The sequence below is a fragment of the Raphanus sativus genome, chromosome 8 (assembly GCF_000801105.2).
Source record: "Raphanus sativus cultivar WK10039 chromosome 8, ASM80110v3, whole genome shotgun sequence".
Classification (NCBI taxonomy): domain Eukaryota; kingdom Viridiplantae; phylum Streptophyta; class Magnoliopsida; order Brassicales; family Brassicaceae; genus Raphanus; species Raphanus sativus.
Window position 1 is genome coordinate 788876 of NC_079518.1, and position 25671 is coordinate 814546.

Consider the following 25671-nt stretch of genomic DNA (forward strand, 5'->3'; position numbering starts at 1 on the left):
TTTAATGGTCCAAAGAAGAGTATGTTGGTTGCGTCTGAGTTTATTGGATTGCTCTCCTTCGCTCACAGTGGGGCTATAAGGGTGGAACCCGGTGGAACGTGGAAGCGACGGGAGAAGCCTCTAAAACGAGGCCCTCTCGATGCGTGATCCCGAGAAACAGCTCAGGCATGAGAAACACTTCCGGATGTTTAGTACTCACGACGTTGCGTTTTGGTCGAGGAGTTTCCTGCAAGACCTGGAGAGGATATGCGGGACCATTTCAAGAAGAGGTTGTGGGGGATGGGGATCAGTTTTGGTTTCAGAGTTTGTGGCCTTGGATCCTAACTTTAGAAGCTTTCAATACCGTGCATTGTGTCGGACTACAAAAGGGCGAAAAGCAGAGCGATACTGTTGGATTATGATGGCACTTTGATGCCTCAGAACTCCATCAATAAAGCTCCCAGCCAGGAAAGTTCTTAAATTCTTGAATGAGCTTTGTGAGGACAAGAAAGAATTCGATTTTCATTGTCAGCGGAAGAGAAGGGAAGCTTAGGCAAATGGTTTTCTCCATGCGAAAACATTGGAATTGCAGCTGAGCATGGATACTTCTTAAAGTAGAATCCTTCTCTTGTTTTTTTTTTTTATTTTAAAAAAGTAGTTATAAGTATTCTCCTTCAGTGTTAATAACATTGCCTTTGTATTCATAGGTGGCCAGGGAACAAAGAATGGGAAACATGTGGTCAGAGCTGTGATTTTGGTTGGATGCAGATCGTGGAACCTGTAATGAAACAGTACACTGAAGCAACGGATGGCTCTTCTTATCAGAATTAAGACAGTGCTCTGGTTTGGCAATATAGGGATGCGGATTCTGGCTTTGGTTCTTTGCAAGCAAAGGAAATGTGGAGCATTTAGAGAGTGTTTTAGCTAATGAGCCTGTTGCAGTCAAAAGCGGCCACTACATCGTAGAAGTCAAGCCTCAGGTAAGTGAATTTCGTTTAATGTGATGGTTTTCGTATTCTATTTCATGGCACTCAAATTCATGTTTTTATATAGGGAGTGAGCAAAGGATCAGTGGCAGAGAAGATATTTCATCAATGGATGACAAAGGGAAAGCCAGTTGATTTCGTGCTATGTATTGGAGATGACAGATCCGACGAGGACATGTTTGAAGCGATTGGTAATGCCATGTCGAAAAGATTGCTCTGTGACAATGCGCTCGTCTTTGCATGCACAGTTGGGCAAAAGCAAGCAAGGCTAAATATTATTTGGACGATACTATGGAAGTGACAAGCATGCTTGAATCTCTAGCTGAAGCATCAAGGCGCAAACTCAATATGCGTGAACTCGATGAAGCCCTTTGATTTCCAAACCGAGTCTTAGCAAGGTTTGTCCTTTATGATCTCAGTTTCAGTTCTATTTTGCTCAGAAAGAAATGGTGGTGATGTGAAGCTTTGTTAATCTTCTTTGGCAGGATGTTGAAAGTAACAAGCAAAACAGCATTCCCCTGATTTTTGTCTTTTTTTTTTCTTCTTCTAATATTATTACCTATTTGTTATTGTAATTGGATGATCTTGAGAAACTATGAATTTGTTGGATTCGGGTGTTATTGGAACTGTGAAAAAATGTTTTGGCAAAGATTTAAGATAGCTTGCGTGGACACATCATTTGTTTGAGATTTTAATTATACATTTTTCTTTTTGCTTCTTTCTCTTGTGAGTTTTTGTTAAGTAAACTTTCCTTTTATATATATACTGAGTTCGTCTATAACTCCAAACTAAACATACTTGACACAGTATGGGAGTAGTATCTTTAGGATATACACAAGGTCTCTTTTACTCAACAGAAGCTGGTGTTGGTGTTGATGTTGACGATGACGATGAGGAAGAAGCAACACGGTTCTCAGGTGGAATTTCGAAATTCTGATAGGATTGCTCGGAACTCATCGCTGACATAGTCTCTTTCTCGAGAAGTACTTCACAATCTGTCCATGGCTTCACGATTGTTCCTTATGTGTCCCAAAGCTATCTCGTATGCTTTGCTCTGATAGGCGCCTTCACCGCTGAATCGATGTCATTTGCAAGCTTCTCAGACATGGAGTTTCTTGCATCATCCTCATTATGACATCGCGTTGAGCTGATGAGTCCATTAGCGACCATGGTCCAATTTCAGACATCATATGTTGTAACCATCTGCAAAAAATATAACATCATGATGGCTAACAGAAGAAAACTTAAAGCGGGGACTGTGTAGATAGATAGATAGATAGATAGATAGATACCTGCTTAGCCAACCGGTGGATCTGTTGCAAGTCACCAACTGCGCCAGTTGTCACCTCAGCCTCACCAAAGAAAACTTCTTCAGCAGCTCTACAACCGAGTCCACCAACAATTCTTGCAAACAGTTTGCTGTTTTGAGATCAGAGTTGGATCATCTGAGGAATGAACCAAGTCAAACCTCTCGCTTGTCCTCTTGGTATCAACGTGACCTTTTGAACAGCAATCGTGTCCTGGAGTCAATGTTCTGCAAGAACAAAATAAAAAGAATCAACTCTAGATAACGCACACGCACATGGTACTGATCTGATTCGACTTACTCCCACAGACGGCATGGCCAACTTCATGGTAAGCAACCAAGCTTTTGCTCTTCCATCTGTCATGACAGTTCCTTCCACCCAGCTACAATTCTATCAATAGAGTCATCAATCTCCTTCGATGATATCGCCGTCTTTCCACGTCGTCCAGCCAATATAGCCGCCTCGTTCAAGAGGTTTGCAAGATCAGCTCCGCTAAATCCAGGCGTTCTCATAGCTATTACTTCAAGCGAAACACCAATTCTCAAACTTCTTTTTCCCTGAGTGAACTTGAGTATATCTGTTCTCCCTGACGTCAGGAACGTCAACGACACCTGCCGGTCAAAACCGCCCCGTATCAGCAACGCGGAGTCAAGAATATCAGCTCTGTTGGTTGCAGCAACCAAATAACACCAGTGTTACCCTCAAACCCATCCATCTCAGTCAAGAGCTGATTAAGCGTCTGCTCTCTCTCATCATTCCCTCCACCGATCCCAGTCCCTCTCTGCCTACCAACAGCATCTATCTCGTCCACGAAGACAATGCACGGAGCATTCTCCTTGGCCTTTTTGAAAAGATCACGGACCCTCGAAGCACCAACACCCACAAACATCTCAACAACTCAGAACCAGAGATGGAGAAGAAAGGCACACCAGCTTCACCAGCAATGGCCTTTGCTAACAGAGTTTTAACCAGTACCAGGAGGACCAACGAGGAGGACACCTTTCGGGATCCGAGCACCAACCGCAGTGAACCTCTCAGGCTTCTTCAGAAACTCCACCACTTCCATGAAATCCTGCTTGGCTTCATCAACTCCAGCAACGTCGTCGAAAGTCACACCAGTGTTTGGCTCCATCTGGAACTTGGCTTTGGACTGACCGATCTGAAGCGGGAAGCCTGGACCACCACCAGGACCACCGCCCATTCCACCGGAAGACCGTCTCGAGAGAAGGAACAAACAACCACCCAATGAGAATCACAGGGAAAGCGAGGTTCCCAATCAAGTGAGCAACGGAGGAGAGCCTTGGTCTTCCTGATCACTATGCGCTGGCGAATCGATATTCTTCGCCCTCAGCTTCTGGAGAAGCTCCTGACTCAACCCCGGTAGCTGCACGCGTACACGCTGGATCCTATTACCAAGCTCAGGAGAAACAGCTTCTACAATGGCTATAGTCCCATTCTCATACAAATCTACTTTGTTAACTCTCCCTTTGTCTAAATACTCGAGGAACCTAGAATAAGACATCCTAGACGAAGAAACCTCTTGTTCATCTGCTGCATTTGCTTTCTCAGTTCCAAGCAAACTCACTCCAGCAGCTGCTGCGTTTCCGAGTAAAAGCTTAAAGAAACCTCTTCTTGCTTGGTGTTTGTTCACATCCAAAGTAGCCTTCACAACAGTAAACTTTTGATGTCCTGTTAACTGAAGCAGACGTTGAGGAGATTCTAAACTGTTTAGACCTTTGTTTAGTTGATAGTCCGCTCCCGAGAAGACAAGCCGATGAAGAAGCCATCTGAAACTATACATCAATTCAACAATAAGAACAGTGAAAACAGTTTAAGACACGATTACAAGCTAAGGAGTGAAAAAACAACACGAGATCCAAAGGAAGAAGAACAGATTGAATTGAACATGCAAGTTTATAGTAACAGTATAATCAACATGGAGTAACCATTAGCGATGCATAGAAACAGATATAAAAATCTATCAGAATAGACACTAATTAAGTGTCACACAATATCCCTCCAAACTCGATAGAAAATTCTGACAAGTTAATTAAGAGAGAGAAAAACTCGAATCGACAAGATTGGACTAGCTATAGTACACAGAGTCAGAGCAAAGACAGCCGAAGAGAGCTGCTTGAGATTACTGGAGATGAGTGAAGAGAATCATACCTGTGGATATTCGACAGACGAAGAAGAAGAAGCTAATGTGAAAGACGATTATTGTGTTCGGTTTCAGAAGAGAACTAGTAAGACTTGGAATTTTTTTGAAGAAAAATAGATGTGGTTTCCCAACTTCTTACGTGTCTTCCTGTAAGTGGCTGGTTTCATTTTGCATAAAATAGAAACAATTACAATATATATATATATTTTTAGAATAAAAATTATATTTTGTTGCCATCATTACAAAAATATTCAAGACTGAAAATCTATTGTTTCCATCTAATCTCTAAGTAAACACAAAGTATCTTGTAAAATTGAACTGAATTATATAAAAGGTTAAGAACAATATGCATCTCAGAGATATAATTTTTATTCTAGAAGTCAAGAACATGTATAATTAACCAAAAAGAAGAGAGTTTTAGTAGCACAAGGAAGGCCCCATGCATCATTTCGCAACAAGGCAAAATCCCAAAGAAAGAAAGAAAACGTATTGAGTTTGGATAGTGTCTAATAACATCTTTGCCGACATAGCATCCAAAGTACACAATAATGACTGATCAAATTTTCTCTAGTCAAAGCTTTATCTCTGTGGTCGGGATTAGTCATGCAAAACACCGAAGCGCCAGAGGTTATCTTGTATTGACAATTTGTCATACTTCAACGCTTATGCAGTTAAAGAAACTACAAATACAATGTCGTTGTAGTGTTGGTCAGGAACAACATGCTGCTATCTACGACAATAATGCTAGATTCAAATTTTCCAGCTTTAGGACTACTAGATACATATCATAGAATTGAGAATTTCATTTTTCTGGCTTTTTGTATTAATATCAAAAACGTTATTTTTCTTTCTTACAAACTTATGGATTGTTTACATGGCTGACTCTATTAACTGAGCATGCCTGTCTGCAGTCTGTATATATAAACACCATACTATTTTACATATCACTCATCAGTTTTTGCTTTTCTTTCTCTTCATCCACACAAACAACATTATTTTATACACATATTGTTTACCGTTTACGTATAATGATCCCTCAAAGCTTTGGAATCACTATTCTCAGAAGCCCATCCCTGCTCCACATGCAATTATATAATTGGTATTAGTGCTCTCTATGAAACTAGACAAGTTCTAGATAACTTTATATAAGCTAGTAACTTGTACTAAGAACTAAAACTGGAATCTGTAAGCACTACTTTTTGAGGTGTGTACTAGCTAAAACAGCTAGTCATAATGCTGGGTTATAGAGAAGTACAGTTTCTACTTACATAAATTCAGCAGAAACGTTATCCTTGTTCACGTTGCTGGGTAGTGGCCAGGAAACTTTGAAAGGTCCTTGTAGTATTTCTTGCTTGTGATACCCACAGATTGAACCTTTGGTGCCTGCATCAGCTTTTTGACAGACAGCTGTGCGTCTCCCTGTCACAGTCAAGCTGCAGTGGTAGCACGATTTGTTACCTAATGCATACAAGTGTGTGTGTGTGTGTGTGATGGGAACAAATTGAAAAGATGTGTGAGGATGAGTTTTAGTTACTTTATGTTGTCAACCTCCACTCTTATATCATTGATACTGGCCCCTGGTAGCTCTACTGCCACGACATAGTTATGCTCATATTCTGCAACATTCAAACTCGGAGACCAGACAGTCCCTGCAAAAAGAAAGCATGCTTGTATTAGTTCCCATGTTTTTCGATGAATAATGTGTTTGGTTGAAGTAGGGTTGCTAGAGTCTGTATTTTTGGCTGTAGTAGATTCAGGTCGATGTCAAAACACTTTTGCTAGTTATTAGATAGAACAATTGTGTGTTTGCAGTATAAGAAAACATTGAGTTCTACAGAAATGTATCAGATTATAGGATAAAAAGTAGTGTATCCTATGCTTAGTTGTATGCGTACCTGGATTGGCTAACTTAGGAAGGTCAGGGTTATATGGCTTTTCCAAGTTTTCCTTTGGCTGGTTTAGCAAATCAGGCAAAACAAAGAAGTCTTCTTTTGCAGCGGGCTTGGAAAAATGTGGCGAGGCGTACTCAGGTCTGGAAACCAAAGGTTGTTCTGTAGAAGAAGGGAATCCATTCGTCTTGGTAGATGCAGCGTCCTGTGGTATGGTCCTCTGCAAAATTAAATTTCTTTTCAAAGAAAGTATAGGATCATTTGCAATTTCAATCACCAGACAAGAAGGATTTTATATATGGTACCTCATCAGTGGAAGCTTGCCTCATGAAAAGACCCTGTGCAGAAGAAGCTTGACGAGAAAAATAGAGCCTGCTGTCACCTCTTCTAATGACAGAGTTCTTCAAAGTGATGCCGCTAGACTGAGGTATAAACTGAACAAAGACAAGAGAAACGAGTGAACAAAACTATATGTGCATCTCAGCTTCACAAAGATCAGAAGGGAAGTTGGGGTACCTGGTCAGGGGAAGCCTGCCTCATAAAGAAGCCTTGTTCAGAAGATGCTTGCCGAGCAAAAGCGATTTTATTGTCACAACTTCTGATGACAGAGTTCAAACTGCTACTACAATTCTGAGGCATGACAAACAAAAAGAGAATTTATAAATCAAAAAACGAAAGAAGCGAAAGCAAACTATCTGAGGCAGATCAAAGAAAATCATAATCAGCAAAGCAGTGGTTGGCTCGAGATCGTTCTACTACTACATCGAGAATCGAGATCGTTCTACATCCGATCATAGATCAGATAAAAGCACCTCACGAGTCCAACAAAGCTAAAACCCCCTAGGATAAGCATATCCAGAAAGCCTAATTCCAAAAAATCGCCAGATTCTTACCAAGGGGACGAGAGACGGCGCCGCAGAGATGGGATCGTTGGTTGCTGAGGGGAAGTGAGCGGCGACGGTAGCGAGTCTGCGCCTAGCGGTGATGGAATCGAGCTCCATATCTCTCTCTATCTCTCTGGTTTTTTCGGATGAGCTGAGTGAACAAAAGGATGAGAAAAAATAAATGTGTGTGGCTTTAACTTTGCGCGCGTCATTCGAAAATATCTTCTCAGTGTGGTGGGCTTGTGGGGATTGATTTGATGGGCCTGTGGGTATTTGATTAGACTAGACATCAAAGACAACGACCCGTTTTGAGAAATACAGTGAATAAGAAATCTCTCAGCGGTAAATTTCTATGACTAGTAAGTATCAATCAACCAAAATAATGGATCTCTCTCATTCACATACATACATATGGGAACGACTTATCAATCAACCAAAATAATGGATCTCTCTCATTCACATACATACATATGGGAACGACTTATTGTCGTGTGTCATTATGTATCGTAGAAAAAAGTGATCATAGTACAGATGAATTGTCATTCAGTAAAGCATACAACCTTCAATATAAGTAAAGATGTGGATATTACCATGACCAGACTGACCATGACACGTTATTTCGGACTTTCGCCAGATAATTTTATTTTTTTAAAAATTTAATCCAATCATACTACTAGCTAGACAGAATGACAATTCAACTAAAATCAATACTGATTGTACGGAAGAAAGCAATTAATATTTTGCTTGTAATGTTTGTTACTCAAAACGACCTGAAACCAAACCATTAAGCAACCTATAATTATATGCTTTGCCACACTAATTAAACTGATAAATTTCGTTTTGTATGAAAACTCCAAACAGAATAAAAAACCTCAAAAGAACAAAAATAAAAATCCAAACAAGACCAAGCTAAAATTTTTTATACCGTATAAATTTTATAAATTAATATTCGATAAATTAATAAATTTTAATCCTAAATTAGATCTGTTTTAAAATATGATATGAATCGATAAGATAATAAATTTATAACAGTTTAGAAAATCATATATAAAATATATATTCTTATTAAAATTATAAATTAGTAATTTGTATATACAATTTATGTAAACATAAGCAAAAAAAATTATTTATTTTTATATTTAGAATATAGTTCATCTCAGTTTTTTCTTAAATTCAATATATTTTGATAGTGTTTAGTAAATTTATATTTAAAACAACACTTAAGTTATATGAAATACCAATAATAATATAATATTATAAATTTTTTTTTAAATCTGATTAATTTGTAATTGGTAAAATCTAAAAAAAATAAAGTTTTGTAAATTAATAATTTTATAAATTAATAAATTACCATAGTGTTATTAATTTATAAAACTATTAATGTACATTCAATTCTAAAAGACGAATAATACTTTTAGAAGTCCATTAAATTTATAAAAAAATATATTATAAAGTTTCTTATCGACAAGAATAGTATATTGTCAGCAAAGGTAACGCAAGTTGCATTGTCATAACAGAGTCGGAGCAGCGGTAATAGTTTCCGTAAAAATGCATCAAACTCCAACAACCATCGTCGTCGGTTGCGACTCAACAAAAAAATCAATCAAAAGTTGAAAACACACAAAGCTTAGCTACAAGCAGCTCCTACGTTCCGATCAGATCCAACCACGCCCCACTTCTCTCCCTCCTCGTAGGTCTCTCTCTCTCTCTTCCTAATTTCATCTTCTATGCGAGATTCGAATCTGTGACCTCTTTTTTTTTAGCTCATTCCTGATCCAGATTGTGAGGATTTATCTTTTCATCAATGCCTTGAATTTTATTGAGCTCGGAATCATTGAGCTTTCCCCTGATTTGGAATTGGTCAGAGTTTAAATCTCATTGAGCTAAATCGAAACTCAGATTTGTTTGTTTTTTCTAGATTCTAGTGACGTAGTAGCTTTCTTGATGTCGTTATTGCTTAATATTAATCTGTACTTGAAGCAGCAGCTTGTTATCTTTCTTCTTCGTTAATGTGGCATCTCTAGTTATTCACTTATTTTGTCCCCTTATTGATATGCCAAAGTATTCAAAAAAATTATCTTTTTGTAAAGTCTTTTGCTTCTTATCTGACTCTGAGGGAAAAAAAACATGGCTTTTCGTTTGGTTTGGAAGATCCTGTGTTTGAATCTTTGCATCAGCGTGTTAGGAGCTTGCCTTGTTTGAAAATGCGGCTCTTGTGATTGCTTATGCTTCTGTTTGTGAAATTTAGGTCAAACTTCAAGTGATTCCAGAGAAACCTCATTTCATATTTTCACCAAAAACTGAGGTTTATACCTTCTTTGAATTCACTTCATCTGCTGGGACATATAGAGAGAGTTGAAGACTGTATCATTAGAACATATCTGTATATATAGTGAGTGCCCACTGGGTCAAAGATAAAATTTTCGAAGTCCCTGTTGGGTGATTAAAGGCTGTGTGTACTAGATCGCATGCTCTGTCAGAGTTGTCTGTGAATGGGAGCCACAAAGGTTGGCTGTTGAGTTTAAGATTATTGATGGAGCAAAGAAAACAGCTACGCGGTAGTAGCACCGTCGAGGTTATATCCAGTCAGGGAGATGTAGACAGAGAAGAGGTTTTAGAGCCTTTTGATATTGAAAATGAATCCAGGAAGGAGTCCAGCAGTTTTGATGTTGGTTACAGTTCCGGTGATAGCCTCGAAACGTTGCCTAAAGCCTCAACAGAGGCCATCTCTCCCGCTGACATTCTGAAAACACTCTTCTTTATACTTGTATGGTATACTTTCAGCACATTTTTGACTCTGTAAGTATGTCTTTGCGACTACTCTTTCTCCTTCTCTTGTTTTATTGCCTTACATCTATCATTGAAGTTGTTGGCTTTTTTTCTAGGTACAACAAAACTCTCTTAGGAGATGATTTGGGGAAATTTCCTGCTCCCTTGTTAATGAATACCATTCACTTTTCTATTCAAGCGGTTTTATCAAAGATGATAACTTGGTATTGGTCGGGAAGATTTCAACCTGATGTTGCCATATCATGGAGAGACTATTTCCTTAGAGGTAAACTAACTAAACTATGTCATGAACTCCATTTTCTACTTTTAAGTGCTAATGAGCATTTCCTTATCCATTCCGTGGATTTAGTTTTTTTTTTGTTTCAGTTTTCGAAGTTGAATATTTTGAATTTCTGTGAACTGATGACCCACATGGACTTTCCTTTCACAGTTGTACCAACAGCACTTGCAACTGCTTTGGATATAAATCTGAGTAATGAGTCACTGGTCTTCATATCGGTTACTTTTGCAACAATGGTTAGTTGCTTAATTTGATATGGTAGAGGTCTTTGCAACTTGTTAGGAATTTGTGGGTGATAGAAGGTTAGACTTGTCTAATGAAATTCACATTATTTTTCATTTGCAGTGCAAATCTGCAGCCCCAATATTTCTTCTTCTGTTTGCTTTTGCCTTCAGGTACTTTATCTATAACTATATTTTTATCTTGATATTTAAACCATGCTTGAAGGTCTGTACTTAACAAATTTATCAATGGTAGACTCTATAGCTTGAACTAAAACATACTACTACTACTACTTTCGTTTACATTATTCTTCCATTACAGATAATTTTTTTTCAAACATCACACTGAATTTTTGCTGCATTTTCATTACGGAGAAATTCTATCATTTTTGTTTGTTGTGTTATTCTGACACGGTTTCTCTTGTAAGGTTGGAGTCTCCAAGCCTGAAGCTTTTTGGCATTATTTCAGTTATCTCAGCAGGAGTGCTGTTATCAGGTACATTTTTGATGCATTCTCCCGTCTTTCAACGTTAACCATTTTTTTCTTCCTGTTCGCCAAATATCCATCTACATGTCTTAGTTCTAATTTTCCTAACTAAACTGTTAACTTGTATTCATTTGCATCCAGTTGCAAAGGAGACAGAGTTTGAGTTTTGGGGTTTCGTTTTTGTCATGCTCGCTGCTGTCATGTCCGGTTTCCGTTGGTGTATGACCCAAGTTCTTTTGCAGGTATTTTATCCAAATCAGTTTCTAATTCTCTTCTAAAACTATACCTCGGATCTTTCTGTATTAACACTTGGTTGTTGTTTTCCAATTTTTTTGGTGCATCCTGATGACAACATGATGTATAGAAAGAAACCTATGGTGAGTTCTGCTCTTAGTGTTTTCTTGTCTTCGTTGTTAAGTTCTTAAAAGTCACAATTCATGAATTAATCTATACTTCTTCTCTTTATCTAGGCCTGAAAAATCCCTTCACATTTATGAGTTACGTGGCACCAGTGATGGCTATAGTGACTGGTCTTCTTTCTCTCCTTCTGGATCCATGGAGTGAATTTAGAGAAAACATATACTTTGATAATGGAGCGCATTTTACTCGAACTTGTTTCTTGATGCTTTTTGGTGGAGCATTGGCTTTTTGCATGGTAAGCATTTCCTAACAACTTATAGTTATTTATGAATGAACACGTTAGCTTTTGCTCACTAGTTAGTATTTTGTTTCAGGTTTTAACTGAGTATATTCTTGTTTCGGTTACTAGTGCTGTAACCGTCACAATAGCGGGGGTCGTTAAAGAGGCGGTCACCATAGTGGTATTTACTACATTTTTACCTTTTTCTGATTATGCTTGTTAGTATGTTCCGGATGTGATAATAACCTCTAGCATTTCCGTACTTTCCAAATATATATTCATAAGATTAGGCTACAGTGAGTTTTTATTCGTAGGGATGCTCTTAACTGGTGAAGCTTAAATTGTAAGTTCTGAACTGGATATATTCTTAAGCAACAAAGTCCGAACTGTATCTGACTGAAACCATGCTGTGATGATCACCTAGTATTTATATCTGTCAAATGAACTCATATCTTATGAGTTTATTTCGGGCCTTGTGATTAATACTTGTTTACAAAAGGGGGACCAATGATAGAGAACTCTAGTTTCTGTTGTATTGGTGTCTACTGTTGAATATTTGATGAATGCTGCATCAAATTGCAATGTAAGATCCTCATTGTTTTTTTTTTCTACTGGGTGCGTACAGGTTGCAGTGTTTTACTTCCATGACGAATTTACATGGCTAAAAGGTTTTGGTCTGATGATCATCATGGTTGGTGTCAGTTTGTTCAACTGGTACAAGTAAGTAACTCTTCTTCTCCTTCTTCTGGAGTAAGGAACTTTGAAGAACTTCTGTAATCAAACATCTAATCTGTTGATATAAATGAATAGTATTAATATTGAAAAAATGGTATATATGTTTGATGTCTTATCAGATATGAGAAACTACAAAAGGGGCACAAAACAGAAGATGAGAAGCAGCTACAAGCTCCAAGTCAAACTGGAAAATATGTGATACTCGATGAGACGGATGATCAAGAAAATGGTCCCTAAGCATTATTTTTGTGTGTTGGCCCTTACACCGTTCTCAGGTAACTCGTTTATATTGGGACATCATTGTATGTGGATCTTCCTTGAGAAAACACTATAACACTTGAGAAATTTTGATGTTTCCTTGCCTTCAAAAGAGATGAGAAGAACACAAGCCATTTTGAAGAGTTTAAATAAAATTTTCCTACTCTTTTGCTTTTGTAATTCTATTGGTACTCGAGATTGTTCAGATTTGATCCATATAAAGTAGTAAGCAACCGATAATATTCGATCCAGTAAAGCCTGTCTTTTTGCTATAAACGTTATCCGCCACCTATCTGAGTGAGAGTTAAGGCAAAATAAAAAGCCAAGATCTCATGTCCAAAAACACCAAACTGATTTCTCAATCAGAGATAGTAATAACCATCAACTTGATTACAACTGATAATTTGCATAGTGATAATTATGTATTTTAGACCATTTTCAGATTTAGACGTTTGGGGGTTTAGATATTCGAGCTTAGTCTTTAGTATGATCATATGTATTTTAGACACTAATAACAACCATGAAAACATAAATTTGTTCAGACATAACAACCCTTATTAAACCATCACTGCATGGACAACAACACATTATGGAAATAATACAGTAAATACTAGGTGGAGTTTCGGAGTTTTGCATAAAGTCTTGGCAGTTGAACGAAAACAACATACAGTATCATCTCTTCTCTTCTACTATCGTACTCTCTCATGCACAACCTGAAGTCTCGTATTTGCCTTCCCACCTATCAATGCCATCAAATGGTCAAAATATTTAAGCACACATTAAAAGGATTGTTTCTTAGGAAGATCTTAATGCAAGAAAGTTTATATTAGCCCAAAAGATATAACACAGACCTGTTTGCTTCGGTTTCAGGGATAAGAAGCTCAATATCACCCTCCATGGGCTCAAACACCAAGTTGATCTTCTCCTCAGCTACCTCATCCAACGTCGCTGGATTCCACTGCACCAAACCCAACCATATAAGTTTGCTTAGTATGTATGTTAGATTGCTGATCTCAGTTCTAAGAGTGTAAAAACATACCTTGGGAGAATTGTCTTTGTCTATGGTCAGAGCTCTTATACCCTGCAACGTTATTACACAATCAGAGATAAACATACATGATGCTTGTTACTGTCTTCTTGAAAAGCAAAACCAAAAAAATTGTCACATTTTTTGAAATATATGCTCTTTACCTCATACACGTCAGGTGATATGATGCTCCTCAAAATATTCACAGTGATTCTAAACTCCTTCTTGAGGCAATCACTCAGTGTTTGTTTCCTACCTTCACGAATCTGTAACAAAAACAGTATAAAAGAAGACTCATAATATTTTCAAGAGAGAGTTTATACACAAAGGTGAAAATGATAAAAAAGAGTAAAATCATGTAACAAGTAAATACTTACCGATCTTAGGGTTATTTTCAACCCTGTGGGAGATGAACGTTTGAGACCTTTGATGATTGGAGTTATCCACTCATTTCCCTCTTTGCTCCCTTCAGCTTCCTGTAAGAGGACCACAAATATATATATATATATATTCAATACCTGCTGAATAGTCCAGGGAATGACTCATGTTCAAGGGGAAATCAGATGCTACTTACAAATGCTTGTATGATCTGCTTCACACTTTCTTTTGAGAAACACTCATCAATTATTGACTGCCTGCACATCAGCCATAACCTCAAAGTTAGCAACGTCCATGTGATTACATAACACATAAATATTGAAAAAAAAAAGGTTTTACTTGTTAAGGATGCTGTTTTTGTCGAGGTCTACTTTCTCGGCGAACTCTTCAATTGTGGACCGAACTACATCCATGTCTCCAGAGTCTAAACCCACAAGCCCTGCCTCCAGATCAGCCAGTTTCTGAAATTGAGAAAAGATAAACGTAAAGCCTTCCACTCATCACAGGTTTCAAAACATTATTACTAAGGTTGCAGATGATGTTTATAAGAGTAGGAACTAGGAAGGCATCTCAAGCAAGAGAACTCACAGCAGAAGGAACAAAATGTGTTGCCCATGCCAATTGCTACAAGTTCTTTGCCATTCAATCTTGCCCCAGTTAAAGCCAAGAATTCTCCTGCAAATGTTACATCGGAGATTAGCTAACGTATAAGTTGGCACTAAAAAAAAAAAATTAGTTTAGTGGTTATAGAAGTTACCTAGATGACCAGGAAGACGTGAATGAATGTAAGAGAACCCACAATCGGTGTGAAACCCAATGCTTGCTTCTGGAGTTGCAAAAACCTAATCAAATAACAGAAAATAGTTGAATCAGATTATACATGAACAAGAATATGAAGCAAACTAAAAATCATAAACTTACAGTTTTCTCTGTCACAACAGAGAACTTCATTGGGACCATCAATGATGCACCTCCACCCATCGATATCCCATTTACAAGAGAAACCTATACACAACTCTATTTTGGTTAGTTAATACTCCTCAGGAGAAGACGTTCATACAAAAAAAAAAAATTAAGTGAACTCCACCTGTGTCTTCTTGTATGTGTGGATATGGTAGCAAAGCCAGTACATTCGGTAAACAACCTCAAGGCAAGAATCCTCTGTATCATCATCAAAGTTATGACAAACTCTCTAAGGATGAAGTGATGATAACAGTGTGTTTTCTCTAGGCCTCTTACTTGATTCACGGCCGTCATAAAACATCTTTAGATCACCGCCGGCTGAGAAAGCTCTACCTGCACCCTGCAAATATAGGCTACATGTTCAGAAACAAGTCATAGTGTCTGTGTAAGTTTAACAAAAATCATTATCAGACCAAAGGATAAACAAATCAAACCTTGATCAATATAAGCTTTGTTTTGTCATCCTTCTCCCAGGTTTCAAGATATTCTGCAAGCTTGAGGACCTGAGTCACAAAGTTTTCCCATTAGGCGTCTCATATTTGATATTTTATCAAGTTTTGATCTAAGTTCTTAATATATATATATATATATATATATATATATGTACCACTTGAGAAGAGATGACATTTAGCTGACGAGGGCGGTTTAGTGTAGCCAATCTCACCGAACCTTTCTCCTCTCCAACAACAACCTATAACAAATATCAAAATTTTCCAGAAGATGTAATGATGGTTTACGATTGAACACACACAGACCACACGCAACATTGTTGACTAAGGCAGAGAGAGATTATTATTACCTGCTCATCGATGATGTTTCGACCTTCTTGAGCCATCTTATGTATCTGATCAATAAAGACCATCAAGTTGAAAGATCCAGACATGAAAAACACAAATCTCAAACGACAGATATTACACTTTTGCAATAAATTCCACAAAACTTCAGATACCCAATGCAAACAAATCCCAAGACCTTAAGAACTTTGCAACAACCTTTTAAATAATAATAATAATAATAATAAAAATTCCTCTACCACCAAGAACACAAAACTATATTAGACCAGATGAACTTTATGATCATATATGAACTTTTTAACAACCTTTCAAACAAAACTACACTGTTCTGATCAACCCATGTTACAAGTTGCAAAAACACACATGCAACAATCAAATCCTAGAGCCTCTCACGAAATTAAAGAAGCAAAGTGTGTGAAACTAAATGAGAGAGAAAGAGAGAGAGAAGGGGAAAAACCTTGAGAGAGGAGAAGCAAAAGGGGGGTTTGGTAAGCAATGGAGCTCTGACGCGAAACATATGTAATATATAAACTGTGAATGTTTTGGTAGGACATTGGAAAAAAGGCAGGTGAAGCTCATCATATCATTATCAAAAGGAGGGTTTGGTAAGAAATGACTTGTATCGAAACCTTTCAGTCCTCTTCTACCTACCCTTCTCTGCAAACTTTTACTTTCTTTTTTAATCAACGAATTAAAAAAACATTTTAAAAAGTTTCAAAAAAAAAAATTTAAATGTATAAATTTTAATCGATTCATAGACATAAAATTTAGAAATTGGACTTACAACATTTCATTTGTAGTCACAGTTTCAAATTTACAATTACCAAAAAAACCAAAAAGAAATAGTACTCACAATCGTTTTAAGTGTGTTCATCATTACTGTTTTTTGTTTGTTAAAGTGTGATTAGTAATCAACTAATCACTGATTACAGTCTCATACTGCACTTGTTGGGCTATCTTATTAACAACGTCACCGTTCAATGGGCCTAATCCTACCAAAATTGGGCCCATCGGCCATTAAAGCTCACTCTCAAGCTAAAACAAAAAGCATCCACCTCTCTCCGCCTCTACCTCCACCTCGTATGAAGAAAGCGAGGGTTCTGCTGCTAAACCCCTCTTTCCTCCCCAGAGCCACCACGACCATCTTCTCCTCTGCTTCTCAGACTCGCCTTCTCTCTCACCAGATGGAGACGAAACCTTCGTCGGATTCGTCGCGTTACTGTTATGATCCAGTGTTGCGATGGGATCCTCAAGTCGAAGACTACTTCAACAAAGCTTACGGAGCTGATCACTTTGCTCGCATCTCAAAGGCTCTCACGTACTTTACATTCTTCTCACCATTCTTTTTTTTTTCTCCTTATAGCTTCGAATTGATTATTACTGTTCCTCCTTGTTAGGCGTCCATCTTCCTACTCCTGCATCCGAGTGAACACAGTTAAAACAACGAGTGAAGCTGTTATCGAAAAGCTCACGAAGATCTTGAACGAATCAGAGGATGGCAGCTTGAAGCTAGTGCAATCAGATGGGAGCAGTCCCATTTCCAAGTGTCAGATTCCTGGTTTGGACTATGTCGTTTTTGTCCGTGGTTCAGGCCCGCATAGAATTGAGTATGGATCTGGGCTTGAGTCTCCTCCCAAGGAGGTGTTAGTGAGCAGGAAGTGTGCTGAAGCTGTTCTTAGAGGAGCTCAGGTTCAACTCTGTTTTCTCTCAATAAATAGTATAGAAGCTAAAGCTAGGTATAGGTCAAAATGATACTTATGCCGTTGGATTGGAGATTGTGTGAGACGCATTGCCATTGGGAATGCTATACTGTGAAAAGAAAAAAAGAACTTAATCTTTCTCTTATGGGTTCTGTTGTAGGTTTATGTCCCAGGTGTGCTGGCTTGTACTGCTCATGTTGAGAAAGGAGATGCAGTTGCTGTCTGTGTTGCTATGGAACAACCTGGTGATGACGAAGGTGACTGGAGTGTTAATATGACTCGTGGGACCACTCTTCAGGGTCTACCATCAGGCAAGAAATCATAATTATTCCCTTTTGATTTGATCATATATCATATGGTTTGCCCAAGACAGACAAGAAAGTGCTTTTATCCATGGTTGTTATTTGTTTTATAAGCTTTAGGGTTGCCAACAAACGAATTTTTGAAAATATTTTGAACTTAAAATAGTTTGACATGTGCGGTAGTGTTATTGTAGATCCTTTCTATTGTGAACGCAGTGGACTATATATCGGCATGGGAACGACTATGCTGTCACGGGCTGGCATGTTTCGTGTTCCTCATGGAGTTGCGGTGGATTTGAGCAATAGAGTTTTTAGATTGCCTTCTTTTTATAGTATGCTTCTTCTTTTTGCCTTAAGCTTTCTTTCTACTTCAGCTTACTACAGTTTATAACTCTCAGTATCTTATTTCATCATGAGGTTTTGGTCTCACATTGTCGTTTTTGGATCCTTAGATGTCCTCGAGGGGGAAATATTTCTTCAAAACTTGCCAAGTATTGTTGCTGCTCACGCTCTTGGTACGTGAACTTATTTTCGGTCTATGCCGTGCCTATACCTTCATAGTTCAAGTATAGTAGATAGATATACATGAAACTGCCGGTGGGATATATGGTTGAGGAAGTTTTATGCTAAATTTTTGTCTTGGCTTCCCAGATCCTCAGAAAGGGGAGAGAATATTGGACATGTGTGCAGCACCGGGAGGGAAGACTACTGCAATTGCTATACTTATGAATGATGAGGGAGAGATAGTGGCTGCAGATAGATCTCATAACAAAGTACAGTTTCTTCTTACATAGCAACAACCTTTTAAATGCGTCACATAATCACGTAATGTTTATTGAAACAGATTGTTGTTTACACGCTCGTAGACATGTTTACATCGAATGCTAAAAATACTAAAACAAAAGGGTATTGTTATTGGTATTGCAAATTACCTGCTCTAATTAGCATGTTTATTTTCTTTTGGAAATGTAGGTGCTGGATGTCCAGAAATTGTCTGCTGAGATGGGCTTAAGTTGCATAACAACATGCAAACTGGATGCGCTGAAATCTGTTTGTCTTCCAAACGCACTCAGTGATTCAACAACATTAGCTAACGGTGACAATATTGGTTCTGTGACCAGCCATTCCGCATTATCATCAAACGAAGAAATGGCATCTGGAAGATCAGAGGCTGAAAAATCATGTGAGGAATTTAAGATACTATCTCTCTCCCTCTTATAGTGTTTGCTTAGTTTAGTTGTTTGCTTCGAAATGTTAGCCTCTGTGTTTGCTAGGTGAAAGTACATCAATAAACTTGCCATGTTTGCATTGCTCTGTCCCGTTTGCGGAAAGGACCTTAGTTATCATCACTCTACATCATACATATACAGTACATTACTGAACTGGTTCCCGTAGTCTTAAAAACCATGATGAATCCTGATCTTCTCATTATCATATCCATATTTTAGCCAGCACTGAACAGCCAAATGGAGGAGATAATGTTAGCCAAGCCGAAATCAGGAAGAATAAGGAAAGGCTGAGAAATGGTCGCGGAAGAACTCAAAGCCAAGGTGGACGGGCTGGAAAATCACAAGGTTTCCCGCCTAATAGCTTTGATAGAGTCCTACTAGATGCTCCTTGTTCTGCTCTTGGTTTGAGACCTCGTCTTTTCGCTGGACTGGTAAGATCAATTCAGATTTGCGATAATAATGTGAACACATTCTAGTATTTGTGTCAAAATGTGGATAGCCTTTAGCTTTATCACTTGTATGTGACGGTAATAATATTTCGTAGTAGCTTCTTGAAGTAATATAAATATTGTTATAAGTGAAGACCATAAAAATTGAAGTGTTTGTAGTAATTCCGAGTAGAATCTCTTTTTCTTTTCTTTTTTTTTTCTTTTTAAAGATTGTTGCGAGTGACTTGTGGAATGTTTATATGTCATTGTCATGTTTTGTAGGAGACTGTTATATCGTTGAGAAACCATGGAAGGTACCAGCGGAAAATGTTGGACCAAGCTGTTCAATTGGTTCGTGTTGGTGGAGTTCTTGTATACTCAACGTAAGTATGCGCTCATTAGTTCTGAGTTTTTGCGTTATCAAAGCTGTGCAGATGAGGCTTAACAACATAAAATGAGACACGTCCGCAGTGACACAGAGTTTAACTATATAAACTTACATGTGGATGATTTGTTTTGACATTTTTGCCAGATGCACAATTAACCCTAGCGAGAACGAGGCCGTGGTTCGCTATGCTCTGGATAAATACAAATTTCTTTCTTTAGCACCACAGGTTTGAATCTAAAATACCCTTTTGTAAGAAACTTTTCGAGTTCTTGGGAAAACATTGCATTGGGATTTTGTTTTTTTGTCCTAATGAATCTTCGTGTCTTGTTGCAGCATCCTAGGATTGGAGGCCCTGGTCTAATTGGTCGATGTGAATTCCCTGATGGATACGTCGAGTAAGTATATATCTATACTGACGAGAGTGATTATATTCAACAAAACCAAAATTTTAAACATTGATGGTATTAAGATATGGGCTCTGATTCTTAACGTTTTGCAGGGAGTTGTTGAAACCGGGTGAAGAAGAAATGGTTCAGAAGTTCGACCCGTCATCTGAGCTCGATACCATCGGCTTCTTTATAGCTAAGTTCAGCGTCGGCCCCAAGGATTAAAGATCTCAAAATGCTGATTTCTGATACAACAAAAAGATTGTAGTTTATACTTTGATACATTTTTGTAATCATATTTTTGAAACTAACAACATAATTATCATCAATCATCATCATTTTTTTCAAAAAAAAAAACATCTCACTCTTTACTCTCAGAGACTTGAGAACCGGGGGCAATTGTGCCGGTTGAAGATGGGATGGTACAGACGGTCGTCTGGTTAAGAGTATCTTACATAAGAGGTCAGAAGTGAAAATATTAGAATGTAGGATAACCTTATCGACATTGTCATCGGGGATGTAGCTCAGATGGTAGAGCGCTCGCTTAGCATGCGAGAGGTACGGGGATCGATACCCCGCATCTCCATTTTTTCCCTCTTATTTTATGTTGCTACCTTTTTATTAGCCGCCTGTTTATCTGTTTCATGCGTTTCACCCAGATGGAATGTACTACTTGCATGATCGTTTTAAGTTTCCGTGAATAATTTTTTTTCCATACACGAGGTCAAGTCTCCATCATGACCATCGGTGTGAGACCAAATCATAGAATGTACGGACCCATTAGATAGCGTGTGTCTGAAGAAAACCCTACTCTGCTTACTTCAATGCCCATGGAAGATGGAACCTCTTTGCTAAATTTTAAAATGCGAACTACAACTTTCTAACCCATACGCAGACATAAATATATATATATATATGTAATATATCTAGATTTGCAGATTAAAATTACTCGAGAAAAAATATATCATAATGCCGACTGCCTGGGGAGAGAATTCCCAAAAGGTTCACAAACACACCACTGTTTATGCTTTTTTTACTCTTAATTTATTATAAAGTTCCATAAAAGATGGAAATGAGAGTATCTTCATTGCCATCTGTAAGTAACGTAACACTCTTCTGTACGAGAGCAGAGTTTCAGAACGAAACTACTGAGTTTGGTTGCACTGAATGCTGCAGCTGCGATATGTCCGAGTCTTCTTCATCCTCCTCCATCACTTCAAGGTTCCTGCATCACACATTGATAGACGGCTTATATAGATTTCATCGCTTCTCCTAGGCTAGTTTCACTAGATATTTTAGTTTTACGGTTAATAATACCTTCGAGGGAATAAACTCAGACCACCTTCTTCCGAGAGTGCCTTCTCCAGTCTCACCTCGAATGGTGTTGCATGCCAACTCACTTTCTGATCCTGAGTAAGGTAAGAAGAACGAAAAACAACTCAATTATATATAGTTTCTGAATATTATAGGAAGCGAAAGAGCCAAGAAAGCAGAATTACCTCCTTGTATTTGGTTGTGGAATTCGGGATCCCATTCCCATCCCACCATTTGGGTGAAATCTCAGTTTGCACATTCTCATTCCAGTGAGCAGCCACCAATCCAATGATTGGCCTGTCACCTGGAGTTATGGCATTGACTCCAGGTGTCCTGTCGTTTAAAACTTCGATATTTTCTTTACTGTCTTCGTTGATAGGGTCTAGCCAAGGAGATGCCTCAAACTTGGACAGTTTCTCATGTCATCTTTCTTCCCCATAAGTTGCTGAAGTGGGAGTTTCACCCTCTGTGTGCTCTTTGTAAACCTGCGAGTTAGCTTGTTCTAGGCTCCCATATGAATCATCATGGACATTATATAAGGATGCGTCTTCCATTAGACTGGACACCGGATGCACAAACTGTGACCTGATTCTAGGCCTTCCCCTTCCTGCTGACTCCATATTTGCTGGATATACGGTTCCAGGAGTTTGCATCTCATCTGATAGCTTCAATGGAGTTGGATTAGGCGTGGTCAGTGTACTTTTGCCACCCATCTCCGGTTTTCTTGAACTGCTATTCTCAGAAGAGTTAGAAGACTGAGATTGATCAAGATCACATTCAAACCGCACCGACTTTGTCTTTCCAGCTGTGAGCATTGGCCTGCTAGATCTATCTATCTCACTCTTGAACGCAGTGCCGATGCTTTCTACTTCATCAGCATCACTAGAAGTAGATGAGATCCTCGCAGTGTCCCCTTCATCGATTACACAGCTAATATGAAAAGGAATAGTGTGAGTTCGAAATATGTGTTGAACCTCTTTAGTAAGATGCGAGCATAATGTTCACAAAGAAACCACGCTAGTTATAAAGAAACCATGCCAATACTTTTAAGCATAACGTAAGAAGGCAAAATGCCTGTTTAATTAAACAAAAGTCAAAACTCTAATGCCCTACCTGCTTGGTGTTTGCTCTGAAGAACTTGATGACCCTCCCACCTCTTCACAAGCTGCTTTCAAGGGAGTTGGTGATTCGTCCAAATGAAAGCCTAGCGCAGAGCTACTGGAAATCCATGAGTGGAAATAAGAAGTTCCAGAATGTTGATGACTACTGAGTTGTTTTTGGGACGCTTTCCTAATTTCAATAGGCGTCTCCGGTATAGTGCCACAAGCTTTAAGAAAACACGCCTAGGATTCCACAAGTAAAAACAGATGGTTAGATACTCAGCATGAACTGTTGAAGGAATAGACAAATCAGTTTCTATTGATATATGCAGAGAAAAGGTTTTCTGAACTATCACAACAAATTACTGTTTCTGAGATACAATCCCTCTGCAGTGTCATAAGAAACTAAACTAATTGCAAACACTGATGTAAGAAGACATATAGAATCTGTAGTCACAAAAAGCATATACACCTATCTTCTCAGTACTTAAGATGAGCACGGATCAAAATACTGCCTTCACTGCTTCTAATATAATCATACCTCATCTCGTAGGCCTTTGTCAATATGTATCGAATCCAAATCAAATCTTTCTTTGCCAAGGCAAGGCGAAGAAGCTGCCTCCTCTAAAAATCAAGAACAACACCACCCTTACATCAGCACGAACTTCACGGAAACAAAGCTGATAATAAACACATCGAGAAAAGAGATTAACCTTCAGATCGAAACAAAGCAGACAAATGACTCTGCGATTCCTGATCACCTCTCTGAAGATATTTATGAAAGAAAAGATGTTAGTAAATGAATTTATGAGTCATATATACTCATATCGATATGATTTTGGTCAAGAGGAGCAAATAAACGAGGGCCAGATCTTGGGATCATACACAAACCAGCTCAGCAATCAAATTGAACACTGTGAGCTATCCGTGAATGTTATATTTCTCATCAGCGATCATTGTGTCAGCTAGATTAACACCAAAACGAGCACGATCATGCAAATAAAAGATGCGAATAGCCAGAGAAACGAGAGAATTACTCTGGAATTGGCGAGTGAAGAGCGAGAGACGAGATTACTAGTAGATCGGTGGTCGTCTCTTCCGCGGAAGCAGTCGAGAAAACAAGCCATCACTCTGCAAGCTGAAACGTCGATGAATCTGAGCGCCGATCTGCACAATAGACTTAGGTTCCGCTTCATCAACAGGCGTCTCATGTAATCAGTGAGCGAGAGAGAGAGAGAGAGAGAGATTTTCCCGAGAAACACGTAGAAAATGAGATAGAAAAAGGAAAGACTGTAAGCCGTTTTTCGAAATTTGAAAAACCAAAAGGGTTGCGAGGGAGTTAATCAGGTGCGTGTGGGTGTATCCGATCCCAAAATAGAACGTAATCTCACAGGCGCGCGTAGAAAAGATTAGTTACCCGATTCGACTTTTCCCACGTGTCGATGAGCGTATTTCCGTTATGGGCCATCCAGAGTAAATGGGCCCAAAAGGCCCAGATTTCGTGTTTTAAGAAGTTGACTCGCTTATGAATAATCTGACGTGGTGGGACAAGAACATACTGTATCTGACACGTGGCGCGTTACAAGACCTCAACAACCTTATCTGGGACATCTAATATCCAAAAACCAACCAATCATCTTTCACTCTTGGTTTCAATCTCCATACATTATCAAACTCCACGATCCTCAAAACACACACACACTCTCATCATAATAACTTCAACCAAACACAGAGCTTAAGAGACAGAGAAGATGGCGTACAGCAGCGCGTGTTTCCTACATCAAAGCGCACTAGCCTCCTCCGCCGCGAGATCATCATCACCTTCCTCATCATCCCAGCGCTACGTGTCACTCTCTAAACTAGTGTGTAAAGCACAACAGACTCACGAAAACGATACCTCCGCCGTCTCTCGCCGTCTCGCTCTCACACTCCTCGTCGGCGCCGCTGCGGTTGGTTCCAAAGTGTCTCCAGCCGATGCTGCCTACGGTGAAGCTGGTAAAGGAAACAACCTAAAGGATCATTTTCATTTTCAGACTTGAAAAAAAAAAACTAAAATCTTTGGTTTTGGTTTTGGTTTTGGTTTTGGTTTTTTGTGCAGCAAATGTGTTTGGGAAGCCAAAGCAAAACACAGACTTCACGGCGTACAGTGGAGACGGATTCCAAGTGCAGGTGCCAGCTAAGTGGAACCCAAGCAGAGAGGTTGAGTATCCAGGACAAGTCCTTAGGTATGAAGACAACTTCGACGCTACTAGCAATCTCAATGTCATGGTCACTCCTACCGACAAGAAGTCCATCACTGATTACGGTTCTCCTGAAGAGTTCCTCTCTCAGGTCTTTTTACTCACATAAATATCAAATGAAATTGTGAGATTTTGAATGATTGAATCAACTCCTCTTTGGATCTTTTCTTGCAGGTCAATTACCTTCTAGGGAAACAAGCTTACTTCGGTGAGACTGCCTCTGAGGTAATGCTAATAAGAGAATAGAATATGACAAATGAATCAAAGGTTATAATAGGTAACAATCACCATTGTGTGATGTTTATTGCAGGGAGGGTTTGACAACAATGCAGTGGCAACAGCAAACATTCTGGAGACGAATATTCAGGAAGTTGGTGGGAAACCATACTATTACTTGTCTGTGTTGACGAGAACAGCCGATGGAGACGAAGGTGGTAAGCATCAGCTGATCACAGCTACTGTGAATGGAGGCAAGCTTTATATCTGCAAAGCACAAGCTGGAGACAAGAGGTGGTTCAAGGGAGCCAATAAATTCGTCGAGAAAGCAGCCACTTCTTTCAGTGTTGCTTAAATAAAAGCAGCACAACAGATGAACTATATGCTCTGCTTGCTTGTTATCTTCATTTGCCTCTTGTAAAAAAATGGAAAATGAAAACTTAGCTTTTGAGAACTGACTCTCGTTTTCCATGCTTTTTGAAATTATATTCGATATATGCTTGTTTCTAAAATGATTGCTCAAACTAAGGACACTGACTCAAGAAAAAGCTATAGACTAATTCTTTGAAGAAAGTATCTTTGAAGCTGA

The 25671-nt window shown here is 38.7% G+C and overlaps 5 protein-coding genes, 1 non-coding gene and 4 pseudogenes across 8 annotated transcripts; 6 read left to right on the forward strand and 4 right to left on the reverse strand.

Moving 5' to 3' along the window:
* The window catches only part of LOC130498750 (probable sugar phosphate/phosphate translocator At1g06470), a 3338-nt pseudogene extending 3191 nt beyond the window's left edge, over positions 1-147 (forward strand).
* Positions 148-184: 37 nt separating this feature from the next.
* On the forward strand, positions 185-1340 carry LOC130498752 (probable alpha,alpha-trehalose-phosphate synthase [UDP-forming] 7; annotated as a pseudogene).
* A 471-nt stretch (positions 1341-1811) lies between these two features.
* LOC130498753 (ATP-dependent zinc metalloprotease FTSH 8, chloroplastic-like) lies at positions 1812-4913 on the reverse strand (annotated as a pseudogene).
* A 320-nt stretch (positions 4914-5233) lies between these two features.
* LOC130498574 (uncharacterized) lies at positions 5234-7379 on the reverse strand. Its single transcript, XM_056992044.1, has 7 exons — positions 7216-7379; positions 6839-6952; positions 6628-6756; positions 6329-6542; positions 5968-6082; positions 5702-5866; positions 5234-5506 (listed from the first exon to the last, which is right to left on the reverse strand). The coding sequence occupies exons 1-7, from the start codon at positions 7321-7323 to the stop codon at positions 5470-5472; spliced, it is 882 nt and encodes a 293-aa protein (XP_056848024.1). The 5' UTR covers positions 7324-7379; the 3' UTR covers positions 5234-5469.
* Positions 7380-8706: 1327 nt separating this feature from the next.
* On the forward strand, positions 8707-13746 carry LOC108820594 (probable sugar phosphate/phosphate translocator At1g06470). 3 transcript variants are annotated; one of them, XM_056992763.1, is made up of 13 exons: positions 8707-8900; positions 9455-10005; positions 10092-10261; positions 10427-10512; positions 10622-10671; positions 10926-10993; positions 11126-11226; positions 11349-11361; positions 11455-11639; positions 11719-11805; positions 12250-12344; positions 12479-12634; positions 12731-12790. In XM_056992763.1, exons 2-12 carry the CDS (start codon positions 9740-9742, stop codon positions 12594-12596), a joined length of 1239 nt encoding a protein of 412 aa, XP_056848743.1. In that variant the 5' UTR covers positions 8707-8900; positions 9455-9739; the 3' UTR covers positions 12597-12634; positions 12731-12790. The 3 variants fall into 3 exon arrangements, with proteins under 3 accessions (XP_056848743.1, XP_056848741.1, XP_056848742.1); XM_056992761.1 differs by lacking the exon at positions 12731-12790 and adding an exon at positions 13488-13746 and having other exon boundaries at positions 8708-8900; XM_056992762.1 differs by lacking the exon at positions 12731-12790 and adding an exon at positions 13488-13746 and having other exon boundaries at positions 8708-8896.
* On the reverse strand, positions 13083-16342 carry LOC130494693 (3-hydroxyisobutyryl-CoA hydrolase-like protein 5). Its single transcript, XM_056992764.1, is given in 17 exon segments — positions 13083-13356; positions 13469-13575; positions 13657-13698; positions 13809-13910; positions 14022-14120; positions 14219-14279; positions 14362-14483; positions 14611-14634; positions 14636-14697; positions 14780-14864; positions 14944-15027; positions 15110-15183; positions 15262-15325; positions 15420-15488; positions 15593-15676; positions 15785-15829; positions 16237-16342. Coding segments are annotated over 17 exon segments (1221 nt in total). The 5' UTR covers positions 16297-16342; the 3' UTR covers positions 13083-13319.
* A 497-nt stretch (positions 16343-16839) lies between these two features.
* LOC130498612 (rRNA (cytosine-C(5))-methyltransferase NOP2C-like) lies at positions 16840-20547 on the forward strand. The gene is made up of 12 exons (XM_056992113.1): positions 16840-17097; positions 17177-17468; positions 17640-17790; positions 17976-18113; positions 18234-18296; positions 18433-18554; positions 18754-18964; positions 19230-19441; positions 19721-19821; positions 19971-20052; positions 20160-20221; positions 20326-20547. The coding sequence occupies exons 1-12, from the start codon at positions 16862-16864 to the stop codon at positions 20435-20437; spliced, it is 1782 nt and encodes a 593-aa protein (XP_056848093.1). The 5' UTR covers positions 16840-16861; the 3' UTR covers positions 20438-20547.
* Positions 20548-20725: 178 nt separating this feature from the next.
* TRNAA-AGC (transfer RNA alanine (anticodon AGC)) lies at positions 20726-20798 on the forward strand. Its single transcript has one exon. It is a non-coding gene; the product is annotated as a tRNA-Ala (tRNA).
* Positions 20799-21157: 359 nt separating this feature from the next.
* LOC130498847 (protein JASON-like) lies at positions 21158-23980 on the reverse strand (annotated as a pseudogene).
* Positions 23981-24303: 323 nt separating this feature from the next.
* On the forward strand, positions 24304-25536 carry LOC108822531 (oxygen-evolving enhancer protein 2, chloroplastic). Its single transcript, XM_018595641.2, has 4 exons — positions 24304-24621; positions 24725-24957; positions 25041-25091; positions 25177-25536. The coding sequence occupies exons 1-4, from the start codon at positions 24378-24380 to the stop codon at positions 25435-25437; spliced, it is 789 nt and encodes a 262-aa protein (XP_018451143.1). The 5' UTR covers positions 24304-24377; the 3' UTR covers positions 25438-25536.
* The last annotated feature ends 135 nt before the right edge of the window (positions 25537-25671 follow it).

Excerpts from the sequence above, each read along its gene's own strand:
- LOC130498574 (XM_056992044.1), bottom strand. The coding sequence starts at position 7,323 with ATGGAGCTCGATTCCATCACCGCTAGGCGCAGACTCGCTACCGTCGCC. Across the intron at positions 6,543-6,627 it reads GGCAAGCTTCCACTGATGAG|AGGACCATACCACAGGACGC; the intron begins GTACCATATATA and ends TTAATTTTGCAG. Across the intron at positions 5,867-5,967 it reads GTGGAGGTTGACAACATAAA|CTTGACTGTGACAGGGAGAC; the intron begins GTAACTAAAACT and ends CTACCACTGCAG.
- LOC108820594 (XM_056992763.1), top strand. The coding sequence starts at position 9,740 with ATGGAGCAAAGAAAACAGCTACGCGGTAGTAGCACCGTCGAGGTTATA. Across the intron at positions 10,006-10,091 it reads TTCAGCACATTTTTGACTCT|GTACAACAAAACTCTCTTAG; the intron begins GTAAGTATGTCT and ends CTTTTTTTCTAG. Across the intron at positions 11,640-11,718 it reads GAGCATTGGCTTTTTGCATG|GTTTTAACTGAGTATATTCT; the intron begins GTAAGCATTTCC and ends ATTTTGTTTCAG.
- LOC130498612 (XM_056992113.1), top strand. The coding sequence starts at position 16,862 with ATGAAGAAAGCGAGGGTTCTGCTGCTAAACCCCTCTTTCCTCCCCAGA. Across the intron at positions 17,469-17,639 it reads CTGTTCTTAGAGGAGCTCAG|GTTTATGTCCCAGGTGTGCT; the intron begins GTTCAACTCTGT and ends GTTCTGTTGTAG. Across the intron at positions 20,222-20,325 it reads TTCCCTGATGGATACGTCGA|GGAGTTGTTGAAACCGGGTG; the intron begins GTAAGTATATAT and ends AACGTTTTGCAG.
- LOC108822531 (XM_018595641.2), top strand. The coding sequence starts at position 24,378 with ATGGCGTACAGCAGCGCGTGTTTCCTACATCAAAGCGCACTAGCCTCC. Across the intron at positions 24,958-25,040 it reads CTGAAGAGTTCCTCTCTCAG|GTCAATTACCTTCTAGGGAA; the intron begins GTCTTTTTACTC and ends CTTTTCTTGCAG. Across the intron at positions 25,092-25,176 it reads TCGGTGAGACTGCCTCTGAG|GGAGGGTTTGACAACAATGC; the intron begins GTAATGCTAATA and ends TGTTTATTGCAG.